Source organism: Pelodiscus sinensis, chromosome 18 (assembly GCF_049634645.1).
Source record: "Pelodiscus sinensis isolate JC-2024 chromosome 18, ASM4963464v1, whole genome shotgun sequence".
Lineage (NCBI taxonomy): Eukaryota > Metazoa > Chordata > Testudines > Trionychidae > Pelodiscus > Pelodiscus sinensis.
The window spans coordinates 30,643,754-30,660,733 of NC_134728.1; the positions used below are offsets into that span (position 1 = coordinate 30,643,754).

The 16,980-nt window shown below is 46.9% G+C and overlaps 1 protein-coding gene across 10 annotated transcripts in view; it reads left to right on the forward strand.

Moving 5' to 3' along the window:
- Positions 1 to 16,980, forward strand: part of DLGAP4 (DLG associated protein 4) — a 316,182-nt gene that overhangs the window by 285,851 nt on the left and 13,351 nt on the right. For 2 of the 10 annotated variants that reach the window (XM_025186419.2, XM_075901399.1), the window contains one exon: positions 16,658 to 16,726. The exons of 5 other annotated variants lie outside the window; for them this stretch is intronic. In XM_025186419.2, coding sequence (XP_025042204.2) covers positions 16,658 to 16,726 — 69 coding nt within the window. Of the gene's footprint in view, positions 1 to 13,992; positions 14,387 to 16,559; positions 16,727 to 16,980 lie in introns of those variants that run through there. 3 more of the 10 variants (XM_075901400.1, XM_025186421.2, XM_025186423.2) reach the window with 3 other exon arrangements.

The window sequence follows — 16,980 nt, forward strand, 5'->3', positions numbered from 1 at the left end:
ATATATATATATATATATATATATACACACACTGTATACATTATATACTGTATATAAAGTGTTCTTAACCCTTTTTATTGTACATACTGTATACAGTATACTGTAATGTTTTAGGTTTTTTAAGCCTTTTTTACCCTTTTTGCTCAGTTCAGCTGCTGCCGCTGTTACCTTGAGACTCATTTTTTGCTGAAGCTCACTCACTAGGCTCTTGCCATTTTGATGCCGGACTATCAGGAGTGCCGGACTATTGGATGCCGGACGATTGGAGTTTTACTGTAACTTGGCAACCCTCTGAAGCTTTTGAACATGCAAGGCACTGCATTCAGCCGTATGGAAATCATCAGCTACACAAAGAAACTCGCACTGATCCAAACAGACATCATCTTCCTTTGTTCTCCCCCTTCCCAATTTTTTTCCTCCTCCCTCCTCTCCCTTCTCCCCTATTTATTTTGGTTCTGGACATACAACACTCTGGTCAGCTGAAGAAGTGGGCTGTGCCCTTGAAAGCTTATGATACATGTTTTGTTAGTCTTTAAAGTGCTACTCGACTATTTGTTGTTTTTTAAGTTTGTAATGGATAATAGTTAACCTGCGCCTAAAAGCAGCCCCTTGCCCATGGCCTGCCACAGATAGATGTCTGCACCAGCACTGGGGCCAGGAGCCCGGTAGACTGGGGGCTGCTCCAGTCAGGCTGGAGTGGTCCCTCACCCAGAATCCCGCTTAAGTAGTTAAATGTTAGGTTAACTGACTTCACTGGTTAATCAGGATTTTACATTCTTAAGCTAGAAGTAAAGCAAAAGACCAGTTCTGGACAGTAGCAGGGAAACTCACAAGTCCTGCTGCTCTCTGGGGAAGATTGTCTGCAAGCTTAAGATGACAGTGCATCAGTTTACACTTGGACTATAAAGTAACCTTGCAAATTTGTTTAAAAGATTTCACACCCAAAAAAGGCTTCAAAGCTTCAGTTCCACAGAAGCTGAATGCTAGCATTGATCGAGCTCACGGCCTTTTGCCTTTTGCTTGTCATTTAACATTACTCTGAGCACATCTGATGACATGACAGTAAAAAATTCTGTCAAGACACTTGAAAACTAGTGTTCCCATCAATGGTGTTACAATACTGGGAACTCATAACAATCCTCACAAGGGACAAGTTTTTTGTGGTTGTGAAAGACTCTTGCTGTCTGCCAGTGGACCACAGAGCAGCCCAGGTGGAATGTTTTGGAGAGGTTTCCTTTGTTGCGGAACCCCTGTATATTTAGGGAAGAAGTATTTTTAAATTGCTGTGAAGTATATTTGAAAGTGAGGGGAAAGCAGTGGTATGAGCAGGGATGGAACGAACATAGTCATTGTAAACTAGTGGGCTACAAAATGGAGTTGTTCTGTAATACCTGTGGCTGTGTCAACATGGTATTGACGCAATGTGCCCAACTTGTGGCACGATGGTAGGAACACTGTCAGCCAGTCACTGGTTTCTCTTGAGTGTGTGTATGTGTAGCACAGCAGTATCCATCCTGGAAACTTCTTGAGACCTACATTGTTGTACTTTCCCCAGGACAATAGCCAACATGAATGTCTGCTCTGCGCTGTAGCTCTACTGATGTAGTGCTCTAATGCTGATTCAGCTACCTACATCAGCCAAGGGAGTTTTCCATCCATGTTGTCAGTCTACATCTTGGTATGCAGTAGCGTCTGTTTACCTAGCTTTGTCTACACAGATGGTTGGGTCAAACTCAGTATGGTGCTCAGGGCACAGACTTTTTCCCATCTATGAGCGATGTGGTTTAATTGATCCAATTTTATAAGTTAGAACTGGCCATGCCCAAAGTTTGGCTCCTCCATTCCAGTCTAGTGGCTAGTCCTGTTACTTGCCAGCTCTGTGTTCTTGGAGAGCCAGGGCATAGTACTTCTGAGAGGACACACACACACACACACACACACACACACACACACACACACACACACACACACACACACACACACACACACACACACACACACACACACACACACACACACACACACACACACACACACACACACACACACACACACACACACACACACACACACACACACACTTCTGCTTGAGCTATAGCAATGAAAAGTCAGAGGAAGACTCACATAAAACCCGGACAGGGGGATAGGATTAAGAAGACACCCAAGCCTCATCTGCATCAAAGATGGGACAGAAACACATCTCCATTAGCATACAGCATGGAAAACAGAGATTCCAAGGCAAGAACAGCACTGAACTCTGGGATCCAGAAAGCAGGAAAGCACTGCCTGGTGGGAAATCTCTGCTCTCAGTGCTAGTGAGCCCAGGCCTGCCCACTCCTAGATCAGTAATTATCAGACCAGTTTTAGTACGAAAGCCTCATTGGTATCCAAAATACTGAAACTGCCTAATTGCATTACGAGCTCCCTGGAAGGTCTCCAACCCACAGCCAGGCATAATCAGTCTCTGTTGTGTAACCTAAACAAAACGACAGGAGAATACTCCCTTGAACCATCCGTTTACCCAGAAACAAATCTAGTGTCCCCCTTGAACCATTGTGTCGTGTCGTCGTCCCCCCCACTCCTTTCCCAAGTAAAGTGCTCTGATGCCTGGATCTAAACTCTGTATCAGCTCCACTAGGACTTCATCTGCTCCTGACTGTGCTGGGGACTCTGCTCTGCCTGTCTCCAACACTCTGGATCCCCAGGTGCCATCACCACCTGGGAAGCCCAGTCAGTTCTAGCTTCATGGAGTGGTGAGATCTCTCTGCTCATCCCCTCCCCAGACTGGCCTCCTGATCCTGCCTTGTGAGATCAGTTCTGTTTTACTAGCTGAACGGTTGTGACAGAGTTAGGTTAGATTTAACATTGTAGCTATGGTGTTTGTTTGCCACCCCCTTGTATGGGCACTGCCTAGAAATAAATAGCTTTCATTGTTGTGCTCGTTGCTTTTCTCTCTTTCCCCCCCCCCCCCCAAGGGCAAAGTGAGGAGTGGGGTCCCAGAAATGTCAGTCCCTCCCTGGCTAGTCCCTAGATAACCCTTTATATTCCTAATCAGAAGATAATTTATCAAGCTACCTGGTAAGCATGCCCCTTACCAGCATGCTTACCAGGGTAACTGGTTAAACAGCAGCAGGCTGCTCCAGCCCGGCCCAGCCTCAACACAACAGTCCCCCTACCCTCCACCCACAGTGTGACAGATTTGACTGGACTGGAGCGACCCCCACCGGCTGCCCCGAGGGTGCGGGGCTGCTCTGAACTGGGCCAACTGTGTGTAGAGTGTGGCAGGCCTTGCTCAGCCTGGCTGGAGAGCCCAGTGCCTGCAGCACAGTGTGGGTAGGCCCAGCTAGGCTGGAGCAGCCCCTCATCACAGGATTATAGTTAATGGTTAAACGTTACATTTAACCCCTTAACGTTTACTAGGATTTTGCATCCCTATTTCTGATGACAGGTAATAGTTACTCCTTTTAGATCCTGTGTACAGTGCAAACTTGTACTGGCATTCCTGTGTTGTTCAAAGGCATGAAAGGTGTGATCCCTGACCAACATAGGTGTACTGGCAAAAGCCCGTATAGCCCCACTAATAATACAGCATTTTTTCCATTATATCTTATTTTGCTTGCAGGGAAGTACAGTGTTGCTGCTATAAGATGTCATACATACATTCTTTGCTGGAATAGCACATGGAGTGCTTTGTCTGTTCAGATATACCAAGTGTAACTACGGCTTTATTTCTGGTTTAGTGGTCTGTGACTTCAGTGCTAAAAGTCACCAGGTTCATTCTTGGCTAATGACTTGTAATGAGGTCACTGGAGCTGCAACAAGAGATTTTTTTTTCTAAAAAAAAGTATAGACAAGTGAGCTTGCAAATATTGAAGAGTGAAACGACAGTGAAATGTGAAATGTCTGTGTAACACTCAAGGGAGTTGCATGGTTCCCCGTGAGTGCTTATAGCCTTGAGCTAAATCAGGGGTGGGGAACCTCAGGTCAGGGGCCAGATGTGGCCCCCGGCTTTCCTGGATCCTGCCACTGAGGCTCAGTGCCTCTCTGAGCATTGGGGGGGGGGGTCTGTGCTGGTGTTCTAGGCCCCCACCCTGGGCTCTGGTGTGTGAGGAGAACATGAGGAGTGTCTTTTTCCTTGTCCAGGCGCAGCATCAGTGAGGGTTTTTGTTGTTGGGGGTTTTGGTTTTTGTTTCTCACTTGTGTGCAGCCCCTGACTGAATTTTTTTTTCTGTGGTTCAGTGACCCCCAACCCAAATCCCCTATAAATGGTCCCTGGGTTTAAATGGTCTGTACTCCTTATTCCCTTTGTCAGCATCCTTCCTCTCTCAAGGCAGCCAGATGAGTCGCTTCCTCTTTCTGCGACGGGTGGCTCATCCCTGGGACAGAGCCAGCTCATCACTGCTCTGAATGAAAGGATTGTGTGTGTGTGTGTGTGTGTGTGTGTGTGTGTGTGTGTGTAAGGGTGAGGGGCATTAGATATTAGCATGAACACTCAGCAGAAACGGGCGTAGTAAACATACTGTGCATGGACTTTGAATGAGGGGATTAATTCTGTCACGTCAGTGGTGCTGTGTTTAAAGGATGGCTGCCATCCTTTTTTAATTGGTTCCCTCAGCTCTCATTTTCTTGCTTCTTCTTCTCTCTCTTTTTCCTGCAAACAAAAGCAAACTACGGGGTTGTTGGCACACTTCAGTTTAGCTTTAGGGGCAAGCTGAACTCTTGACAGTGCAAACCTTCCACAGTTTGGAAAACCTATTGAGGGCTGAGGAATGTGCCAGCATTTTTCTGGCAGTGGTTGCTGTGTGTCTGGTACAGTTATTGATCATAGCTCCAGGGAATTCTGGTCTATGGCACATTTTTTTTGCATGCAGGGGTCACGTTGGGAGCAGCAGTTCCACTCATGTGAGTTCTCAAATAGTCCAAGTGTTTAAAATAAGAGCATGCAGCTCTATCTTTCCCTCCAGTATAGCTTCAGTGTGTGTATAGGTGCTGTTTGGCTACTTGAGCCTGGCTCTGTCTTTTTTTTTTTTTTTAAACCAAGGGGATGCTAGTGATGTAATCTCCAAAATGCCCTGATTCCAGTATGAGTCATTCACAGTACAGTGTGCAGATTTGTAATTCACCCTCCTGCATGAGGAAAGAAATGAACAATGTTGATACTTGAATCAGATCCGATTTAATAAATGTGTTACAGTTCGTTGAGCTGAGAGGCAGTTCTATCCATTTCAGGTGACTCCATTATCACAGCATCTGAGCACGTCGCAATCTTTACGATATTAAATCACATCTCTGAGAGATTGTTCTAGGCTTTTTGCAGATTTCTGTGTGTAGGCCTCTCTGAATCAGTTGTTTGGTTCACAGTTGAGATTTTCTTCAACTATAATGTCTAGACACACAATTGGGTTGTTTGAAATGAAAACTAAGATTCTGAAGAATAAGAGAGCAGCTTGAGAGAGGTACGATGCCATACTGCCACATGCCAGCTGAATTAGAGCCATGTCTTCTTCCCAAAACCAAGATACATGTCCAGAAAGAGATCTTTCAGTAGGCTTTAAAAACAGTCTGTAACTTTACCACTCAACACGGCTATCTCTCTGAGATTTAGGTAGGCTTGAAAGGATTAGATTTTTAGCAGTAAATGTTTAAGCATGGACATGCAAACAGATTTTTTAAAAATTATGACCATTGAAATATAGATAGGCAAAGTAAGAAAAAGACTGCTTACAAAGTTTTTTAGTTTGATTTAATTTTGACATGTGATGCTGATAGTTTGTTTTAACAGTTATAAAGCTTTTAACATTTTTAAATCAGTGCCTGTTGTCATTAAATTGTCTCAAAACCCCCATAATTTCCTATCACTAAAAATGTAAATATCTGAAAATAGGGAAAAAGCCTGAAATAAACATCAATATTATCTACCAAAATATTTTTAAAAATCAAATTCTTCTAAGCCTATTTGCAGGATAGAGAGTTGTTACATTCCATTACCCCAAGATTCTTTAAAATCTGCATTGAAAACTACTTTTGAAAGGTTGAGGAGGAAATGAAAGTCTCAGGCTTAAAATGCCACTAAAAGTTTCCATAGTAGTTACTGCAGATGGACCTGGGAGTGGCAGTGGCTAGCTAACTTGCCATTTAAGTATATATCTCACTGAGTTAGAAACTTTCTGCTAAGATTTCACATATGGGTGAGCCTGGGGAAGGGCTGCTGCTGCAGAGCAGCCTCTGTCTGCGGCAGTGCCGATACTGGCTGGTGGCAGGGGCTGCTGCCGTGGAGCAGCCTCCCCTCTCCTCCCCCCCCAGCAGCCTCTGTCTGTGGGGAGCTCAGACCCCCCCACGGACAGGGGCTGCTGTCACCCCATGCTACTGCCTCTGTATCAGAAGCAGGGGCAGCTCTGGGTTTTTTACTGCCCCAAGCAAAAAAATCTCCTCCCTCTCCCCTCCCCGCAGGACAGGCACTGAGGAGGAAAGTGCCCCTTTCACCTTGCGGCTCTTTGAGTCCCTCCGTGCCCTCCAGCCAAACCCAGCCTACGTCCTGTCTCCCCTCCACAGGCATCCCCGTCCACACACATCCCAATCCACCCCGCCCACCCACTCACCGAACCCAGTTTCCACCTTCTCTCCCCTCCCAGGCAAACTTGACCCCTCAGTGACCGGACCCAGTCTGCCCCCTTTCTGTCCCCCACCTAATCCAACCTGCGCCTTCTCTTCCCTCTCAGCCAAATCCGATCCCCCTCCCCCACCGGACCCAGTCCACTCCCCTCTCCCACCTCCCCCACTGACCGAACTCCATCTCGTCTCCTTTCCCTCTCCCCGCCAAACCCTCGTGTTCCTTCCCCACAGCATGTGCGGAAACGTCGGAGCACCCTGGGGGAGGGGTGAAAGTGGCAGGGGTCCCCCGACTTCCCTTTCTCTGTAGCTGTAAACACTTTCCCCGGTGTAAAGCAGGGTGCCACGGGCTTCCCTCCCCTGCAAGAGGAGAGAGAGGAGCCTGCAGGCCAGGGCTCGCCTGCAGCTGCCGTGAGGGTCTCTGTGGCCAGGGGCTCCCTGGGGTGCTGCGGATGTGCTGACGGGCTGGCGCGGTAGTGCAGCCGGCTGGCTGCCCCGGGCAAACACCTGGGAGCAGGAGAGAGGCAGAGCACTGGGTGGGGCACGCAGAAGAGCAGGAAGGTGGCGTGGAAGCAGAAGAGGACAGCCAGGAAGGCAAGCACCTTGCAGATGAGTGGCCCGTGGAGCCAGGCTCCCACCCTGCTGCACATCGACAGCATGAGGAAGGGGAAGCAGGCCAGCGAGTGCAGCAAGTCGACCAGGCACAGGTCCAGCACATAGTAGGGGGCGTGGTGCAAGTGCTGGTCCTTCAGGATGAGCCAGGCAAAGAGCACATTGCCGGCCAGACTGACGCACAGGATCAAGCCCAGCGTGGTCAGCTTGAGGCCGGAGGCGCGGAGCAGGCCCCCGGGGCTGGGCAGGTGTGGGCTGCTGTTGCTGAGCTCGCTGGCATTCGCCATCACAGGGGTACGTGCGGGGAGCGCCCGCTCCTCCCGCAGGCTCGGCTCTCAAACGGCGGGGCTCAGCGCTTGCCCGCCTCTCAGCCGGGCTGCCCATCACGACGCCCCCCCTAGGGCACCAGTGGCGGCTAGCGGAGTGTGTTGTGTCTGCCTCCATGCCAGCCCCAGCCACCCGGTCGCCTCTCCCTGCCGGCTGCTGCTCCGCAGTCGCTTGGCTGCTTCATGCCCAAGTGGGCTGAGCGTGTGCGGAGCATGGTGGTGGCGCCCTGCCCGCGCCGCCTCCCCTGCCCGCCACTGGAACCACACTGCCCAGGGCGGTGGCAGCTGTATCAGCCACCCCGCGAACTTCAGTCATTGCCTAGCTCAGCCTCTGGGGGGAGGCTGCAGGGGGCGGCTGGGCTCTGACATCCTGCTGCCTTCCCTGCTGCGCTCCCCTGGCTCCGCCGCCCTGCCCATTGCCTTGGGCGGCCAGAGGCAGGCCCACGTCTGGCGGTAAGGCTGGCCGGAATGCCGCCCCTGGACATGTGCTGCCCCAAGCATGCGCTTGGTTTGCTGGTGCCTAGAGCCGGCCCTGATCAGAGGCAGCAGTATGGGGCAGCAGGCAGCCAGTGTGTGCAGGGAGCACGCTGTGCTGCTGCCTTTGATATAGACATGACTGCTGGCTGTGCCCCCAGGGACTATGGAATAGTCAAGTAACAGCTAAAATGTCATGTGGTTACTCAACTATTCAATTAACCGATAGCTCACATCTCTAATACTGACACACAACTGGTGCAGACAGAGTGGAAGACCAATATTACACGTACCTCTATTGTGTCATGAGCTTAACACCATGCTTTGGAGAGCAGTTGCCCATCTGGGAAGCTGAGATTTGCATATGTATGAGAGCTCTTGTCTTAGAAAAAATTTGTGTTATTCATATATGCAAAGTGCTTATACTTAAATTATTGAAAGGGAATGACAGAGCTCTGATATTCAGATTAGGCTAGCTTCTTGGCCTGTCCTCCCTGGGCTCCCTTCATGATGTAGTGTATGAGGCCCCATATACGGCAATCACTCTTCTTTTTCTTCCGTTTTAAAGCTGAGGAAAGTGAAGTCTTTGCAGAGAAAAGCAAGGTAGTTTCACAGAGTCAAATCATAATACAGGCCTTGGCAACAGGGACACAGAATGTAGGTCAAGACATTATAGGCTGATGTAATTGTTGTGGGTGTACCCAGAGGAAACTAAACCTGCTCTGTGCCTGACAGGAGAGTGCAAATAAATGACAGCTGGGGGCCACTCCCTTTTTAGTGCACCCATCTTCAGAGAAGGGATAATGTTGCTGATTTTGTTAAGGTGCAAATAGCCAGTATCCATAGTTATTGAATTCAAGGAAATGGATAAATGGGATTTGAAGTAGTGGACTTTGAAAAAGTCTTACTTTTAGTATCATCTGACACTTGAAATTGTGTTATTGACTTTTGTGTGAAGAGAGGGGATGGGAGGAGGAGGAGGAGGAATAATGCTTCTCTGATCTGTTTGGTTCAACCTCTGGCCTTGTTTTTTGTTTGGCTTTTCGCCCCTCTGCTTGCTGACTTTAGCTACACTTTCTTTTATTGTTATCATGTTGCTCTTTGGAATTACTGTCACCTCTAATTGGGAGTCACTGTGCCTAGGGTGACATGCTGATTAATATTCCATCTTTGATGTTAGCTAGGCTTGTAAGAACATTAACAGTCTCAGTTTTGCCCATAGAAAGACAAATCACACCAGCTCCATCTCATTTGCATCTGTTTTGGAGTTTAGCATCCTCCTTAGTAGAGGCTGTATGAGAGGGGAGGAAACAAATATACAGTGCACATCACAGAGAATTGGTGGGGCACTGGTCTCCTGGCCGTTGATCACTTTATACAAAAGTGTAAGTTACGGTTTTGCTGCCCTAACCCTTAGTCATGCCCAGAGTGTAGTCAAACCAGGGAATCCCAAGTACCTTGTTGACATCTATATGTCATAAGAATGAGGTGATAGATGGAGACTTGGCTAATAAATAAATCCTATCTGACATGTGAAAGGTCTGTGAATTTCCAAATTGTTCAGTCACTGGTCCCTTTTGCCCCTCCCATTTAATGTCAAAGACACTGTGTTGAAGATCAATAAATGGTTAGAACAGATGTAAGTAGGAAGAGGGAGAATTAAAAACTCATTTTACACAACAGTTTAGCAAGTGTGACTGAAGAGTTTTTATGGTGGAAACCAGAAGATTAAGAGTGCCTCTACTCTCTGTGTTTTCACACTATAGTAGGATGCTAGACTTTCTAGAAGGCTGCAGCTATGTACATATTTTCCCCTTCTTTTCAGCTCCCTGTGAGGTAGATTGTTAATAAGCAGCACCCGAAGTGTACTCTGTAATTTGACTTGCAAGCAAGGCCAGATCTGTGAATCATCTGCATGTAATTAACAGGAAACAAGCAGATACAGCAAGTAAAAGCTGAGACAGCTGCAGGGAAGCAGGTTACATGCATGTTGCAACTACTATGGGTATCCATACATACTCAAAAACATTTTTTGCAATGCTTCTCTTGGTGGCAGACTTATGATGATATATTTCTAAGGCTATATTCCATTCACAACTACAGGTATGTTAAACTTACTCCCAGACGGTTAAAAAAAAAAAAAAGCCCCCAGTCTGCTAGTGGAAGAGATACGTAGATGCCTCTTCATACCTACTGAGAATATATGTGGTACAGTGACTGTCATTGGACTGGGAGCTATAAAACTGGGTCTGTTCTTAGCTTTGGCACTGGCCTGCTGGGTAGCTTTGGACAAATCACTTAATCTTCCTGAGTTTCTTTCTCTGTAAAATGAGGTTAATGATTAAAGCTATGTGCAGACACAAAATTGGTATCCGCATTTGCATCTGTACTTGCAAAAATGGTCCAGAGAAAGGGGTTCAGTGCTCTGAGAAGAATCAAATAATAAAAATTAAAATCAGAATAATGGCCATTGTCCCATGATGTCACTGAGAAATAGGCAGGTGATTCACTGTGACAGTGCTGGCTCTATCAGCAGCAACATTCTTTGCAGTAGCATCACTTTAGATGTATCTGTTATATATTTGAGAGAGTTTGTCTGTGTGTCCAAGAACTCCTCCTAAACAGTAAGAGCTAGGACCACTAAATTCGGTACGCAGCTTCCTCCCATCATAACGTAAAGCAGGGGCAGGGTTGGTTGTGCCAGGGCAATGGGATGTGCATGGAAACAGGATTGCTTGCTGGGGCACCTCCTCCCACCATATCTGGAACTGCCCCAGCCCTGAACCTTACACCTCCCCAGGGCTTCAGCCCCACTCTCTTCCCCACCCCCCAGTTTATACAGGAACATTGCAGTCTATTCCCCTTCATCATGGAGCGAGGTGAAAGTGCAGAGTTTGCTGCATTCCTCACTCTGGCTGGCAGACAAACCTGGACCTGCCTCTGGCAAGGGACATGGACCCTAAAGATGTTAAATTTAGATTAATCAACTAATTGAATAGTCGATGTAATTTGCTTCTACTGTTCGATTAGTTAAGGGCACCTCTGCCTTTGAAATGTAGCAAGAGCCCTGCCGACTCTTGCTACATTTCAAAGGCAGAAGCATGGCCAGTTCCCAGCTGTGCCCTGCCCCTTCTTCCCACAGATATGGTGCTGGGGAGAACTGGCTTTTAAGCTGGCTCTCCCGAGCACCGGATCCTGCTGCCTCCTTGCTGTCTCTCTGACGGAGGCAGCCCGGGGGAGGGGAGACTAGTTGACTAGCCACTTACATCCATATTGCACCCCTCACCTGTCTGTGTCTGCTGCAGTGACCACAGAGAGGTGCTTCTCACCTGTCCCCATCTTGTTGCAGTAAGAGGACTGAGGTAGTCCTCTCTCTCTGGTCCTCTCTCTCTGGGGCAACCTGCATATTGAACCCCCTCATGCCCAGGCTCATGTGAGAGCAAGCATTTAAATGAAGCGTGTACATTTTCATTTTATATTCTAAAAAACAAATTAATTGAGTTAAGGACCCCAGCAATGCAGGTAACTCTTCCAAAATAAAATCCTGGCAGCTCAGCCTCCCTTGAACAAAGGCATGCTGCAGCCAAGCAGTGGGATGTGGCTGTGAAGGATAAGGCCCTCTAAAAGCACAGGTTAGATGATGATGGATTTTTTTAAAAGGCTTGTGTACTTTCGCCCTTAACAAGCAATCAGCATACTGTCCCATAAGGAGGGAGGAGAGTATAAATGTTCAGCATAGATACTGTTCTGAATTTGAAAGGCAAAAACTAAAATTGGCTGAGAATTAAACCAGTGGATATTGGCCAAGACTGGCTGGAAGCAGCAGATGAAGTCAGAGAAAGATGCCAGCTTCTGAGTGTGTTTCATTCTAAAGATAGCTCTGCCAGGAAGGGTATAAAAGTCTCCCCAAATGCTCCCTACCCCAGTTGGGTTAGTTAAATACAACGTATAGATGTCCAGCACTGCAGCAGCACAGTCTAGTGAAGGCTTTGTGTCATTGGGAAGAGCTCTCCCACTGACACAGCACTGTGCATGCAAGGGTGTATGTCAGTGTAACTTCTGTCATTCGTCATTCGCAGTGGCTAATTCACAGCTCTGGAGTAGATAAATTATGCCAGTGTAGTGTAGGCATAAGTGAGGAATTTTACTAGCTTGTTTAGATAGGACTCAAAAGCAAAACACACCAAAAAAAACCCCAAAATCTTTGAATAGAAAGATTCAGATATTGTAAACCAGAGATCTGGTATTAGAAACATTTTATTACCATTCTTGCTCTTTGCCTGAAACTGTTCTTAGTTTCTTTAATGAATAAATTGTGCCAGCAGAGCAGAGAGCTTACGAGATCCCTCTGTATGTATCATAATTCCCAGTCCTGCACTTTCCTAGCCTGCAGGTGGTCCCAAGCTCCACACCTCTCTGACCAAAATTATCACGGCCTGTAAACGGTTCCACAATGTTATGTCTCATCCCTTCAAAACGATCTGCACTTTAAAATTAATTTGTTGTTTGTAGCATGAAGAGGTTCCTGCCAGAGAGCGTCCTCGCTAGGCACTATACACATGTAGCCTAAGGGTCCTCTGCCTTTCTAAATGTTCCACTGTAGCTAGCTGAAGATGATACCACAGCAGTGAGCTCAGTTTTGGGTGGAGTGCTGGCAACAGCTGAAACGTTTGTTTGAATGTGGGTGTGCAGGGACTGGAGAGGAGGGAGGAGAGGACTGTCCACAGTGGGGTGGGGATCCCACTGGCATTCTCTTGATCACAAATGAGCTGCCGTTTCTGGGATGGGCCCATTAACCAGTCGACATGGAATGCTGCCAGAAGCATGATGGAAGTGGGCGTGTTTCTACAAGTGACCAAGCACATTCTGGGTTATCACTTGTGGAATTACTTAACTGTTCCCAAAAATGCTACCCAATGTCTTCTCAAAAGTAGCTGAATATCAGAGCTGTGCCACTTACTTGACTAAAATTGCTGTACAGTGAGCCCTCGCTACTTCGCGGTTCGACCATCGCGGATTCACGACTTCGCGGACTTTTTTCATTACATTATGTATATACGTGAATCCGCGATGGTCGAACCGCGAAGTAGCGAGGGCTCGCTGTATACATGTTAAATATACATGTCCCTACTTCGCGGATTTTCAACTATCGCGGTCGGGTTTGGAACCTATCTACCGCGATAAACGAGGGTTCACTGTAGTTAATTTAGCATAGATTGAGAGAGGGAAAGACGCTGGCCCAGAGACCAGGATCTAGCTGTTTACTTGGTTTTAGTCTCTGTTTGACAACAAAGATTTGGATCCGTTTGCAGCAGGGTTCTGATGTGCTTGTGTTAAGGTTCTGAAAGCGCTTGAGTAGGTTTAATTTTTAGTTGTGTTGTTTTTCTGAATATCCTCCATTGTCGTGGACTTCCTGATTTGTTTCCAATTGTTTCTTCGGTTTTTACTGTTGGGTTTGCAACCTCTTTCTAGCATTACTTATTCTTCATTAATGTCAGCGTTCTGAGTGTCTCATTGCTCATGTTTTGTGCACTTCCTTTTCCTGTGAAGTCTTGCATTCAACCTCACATATCAAGACCAATTCCTTTGGTGATCATGGGGAATAAGAAGGAATACCAATCTTCAGAATGAATCTACAAGCACCCAAAACCATGTACATCAGCCTGTGGAAGCTGGCCTACTGGGCCTGGTGTTTGTCTCACTCAAACTGTGGGCAGGACCCCAAAGTAGGTTGCAGCCCCATTGTAATAGGGTCACAGAGGCAGGTGTTGGCCTTGGGCCACAGCAAGTCAGAAGCCCAAGCCCCACTGCCCAGGACTGAAGCCCAAATTCCACTTGGCCTTCAGGTTTGCCCCCCCTTGATGGGGCTTTGGTGGGCTCAGTCTTCAGTCCCTCCTGGGGTCATGCAGTAATTTTTGTTGTCAGAAGTTTGAGAGAGGCTCAGTCATCCCAAATAAAATGTTTTCCAGTGAGGGCTCCCCTCCCTTGCTTGTTCCTGTTCATAAATGACTGGTTTGACAGAAGTCTTTTGTTGTGCTTGCATGTAATGATTTTCAGTAGGATAGTACATGATTGACTGTCCCAGTCAGACTGTGCTATGGTAGGTTGAAACAGCAACCAGAAAACTCTCTGTACTCTTTGTACATATTTGCAGCCCAGCAGTGAAACCAGAGCTACATCCCATTGTAATGTGACTGTAATCTAGGCTGTGTCATAAGATATCTCATTGTTGCGATGGCAGATGACCTCACCTAAGTCAAAGTACCTGGTTAAACTTAAACAGCCTCTTTAATGGTGTTACTAGTGTTGTGTTACTGGCTGCAGAGGGATGGAGAAGCTGCAGAAGGTCCACGGAAGGGACCCAGGTATTTAGCGAGGGTGTTATAGCAGCACTACTGGCAGGCTGGGTGGGAAAAGCCAGGTGGGATGGCTTTTGCTCGTCCCAGATATAGGCCAGGTCTACTTCAGAAACTTTTGCTAATGTAGCAATATTTGTTAGGAGTACAACTTCCCTTACGGTATTTCTGTACCCAAAGTCCTAACACATGCACATCTTATAGCAGCATAAAAGAACTTCTGGGGATATAGCTTAGCTTATTTTGCTGGGGAAACTGAGCTGTCGAGGCAAAAGTACTACTTTGCCAGCATAAGCGGCATCTGTGCAGGAACTTGTGCCCATTTTATGGAAACATTGGCAAAACTTTTCTAACGTAAGCCTGGCCATGGTAAAAATAATCATCTGTAGAAACTGCAAGGAATTTAAAGGGGTTGACTAGAGAAAATCTGTGTTTCCAGCAGGGTATCTAAAAGCACTTGAAGCAAAGCATGCAGGTTCTCCTATCCTACATTGACTGCAGGCTGCTTCAGTTTCCATGCAGAGACCTAAGTGGTGATTTAGACTGTTGCTCCCGTCCCACCGGCTGATTATCCAATAGTGTCTAGTGGCTATTTTTCAGTGATATGAAGCACTTAGTTTGGGTGACTTAATGGAATAAACTGGTCCAAGGATGGGCATGTGGTTACTTTTCATTTGCATGAGTCAGAAGCTGGACCTCTTGTAGTTGACTTTAGGAAATGTTTCTTGGTGATTGTTAAATTCCCTTACATCAGTGGTGGGCAGCCTACAAACCCCCTGTCAGCCCCACTCCTCCATGTGCCTCTTGTACACTGGAGAGCCAGAGCCCTGCACTTCCTACTCCTCCCCTCCCAGAACTTTCAGATACCACAAATCACCTGATGCATGCTCCATCCCTGCTCCTTCCCCTAGCTCCAAGAGCTGGAGTGCCACACATCAGCTGTTCAAGCTCTGGGAGGAAAAGAAGGAGCAGGGATGGATGGAGTGCAAACCAGAAGATTTGTGGTGGTCCAAAAGTGTTGGGAGGGCGCGGGAGGAATAGAAAGTGTTGGGAGGGCAGGGTCCCAGTGCACAAGAGATGTATGGGGTAGGTGAGAGACAATGGGGCAGCAGGTGGAACCCCAGTAGGCGACAGATTGCTGCATCTCTCTGAGGTGAAGGAGGACCATTCATGTGGCCCACTCCGTATTTTTGGTTGCCCGTCACTGCCTTACGTACTACTGCTAGTGGACTTTCAGTGTCGCATCCAAGGTAAGTGCATGAGTAATGCTATTGAGAAAATTAACATGAAGGTCTTGTCCTGGTTTCAGTGTGGATATAACTGTGTGCCTTTAACACATTAAAACGGCCAATTTAAAACCTTGGGGTAGTCCTGAAGGGACACTGCTATGTCTATACTAGGTTAGCAGCACCTTCAGAATCCTAATCTAAACTCCTAAATGGTTAGCGCTTCAAAGTAGTCATGTCTGTTGTGTGAGCTTCTGTGAGGTCTCTGCTTCAGCTCTCTTCTAGAGGTGGCAGTGTTCACCTATGTCTCTTGTGTGGAAATACCAAACTCTCAGTGGTACACATGATACAGGTTGAACCTCTCTAGTCCAGCACCCTCAGGATCTGACCTGTGCCAAACCACAAGAGGTCAGTATTGTCCAGCAACGTTCCCAACACTGCCACTGCTTGGTGGGCTCCTAGAAGACATTTAGGGGTAACTTAGAGTTAAATAGCAGCACAGAACGCAGAGAGCCATAACAAGCTTTATGGGACCACAGGACACTTGGCCACGCCTATTATAAGTGGACATCCTTCTAACTCAAATCATGCCAGACCACAGATGATGTCCGACTGGAGAGGTTCAACCTGCACTTCCTAGTTGCTTATGTTTTAAGTGCTGGCATGTGATGGCTACTGACTGATTTATTGCTAAGACTGTTCTATATGCAGAACCTCTGTACTGATGGTAGTGGTGTGTTTATTCCCATGAATCCAACCTGACTTGCAGTTCCCTAAACTGAGCTGTGTGCATGTGGGAAGATGCTAGATATCTGTTTCCAGTTCTCAAATTAATATTGGCAAATCATGTACTTTGCACTAAGAGCCAGTCTTTTAAATGTATTTAGGGTTCTAAATATGTAGATAGGTCCTTCTGAAAATCCTGGCATTTGATTGGTATTTCTGCATTTCTTTAGGCAACTAAACACCTTTGAAGAAATTAAAACAATGCTTTGTGAGCATTATAGCTACTATGTGCTGGAAGAAACCCTTATGGACTCTTTCCCTTTTGTAGGAACAAACACCAGCCTGGTCCGGATATCAACTGATGGGAACAAAGACCTGAGAGTTTGGCTTTACCAAGGCACTAAATATAATTAACAAAAAAATCGGGGTTCCACAGAACAACTGTGTGGTGGCTTTTTCCTATCAAACACTCTAGCAGTTTGGCAGGATCTTCTTTACCCCTTTTCCACCTTCAAACCTCTCTCACTTCATGTGGTTTCTCTTGCACTTCATTGCAAGATAGTGCTGGCTCCCTCCTCCCCTCCCACCCTCCTTTTAATGCTTTGGTGTGGGTCAGTCGGTGCAGGCTGCTGGCATTTGATTGGTATTTCT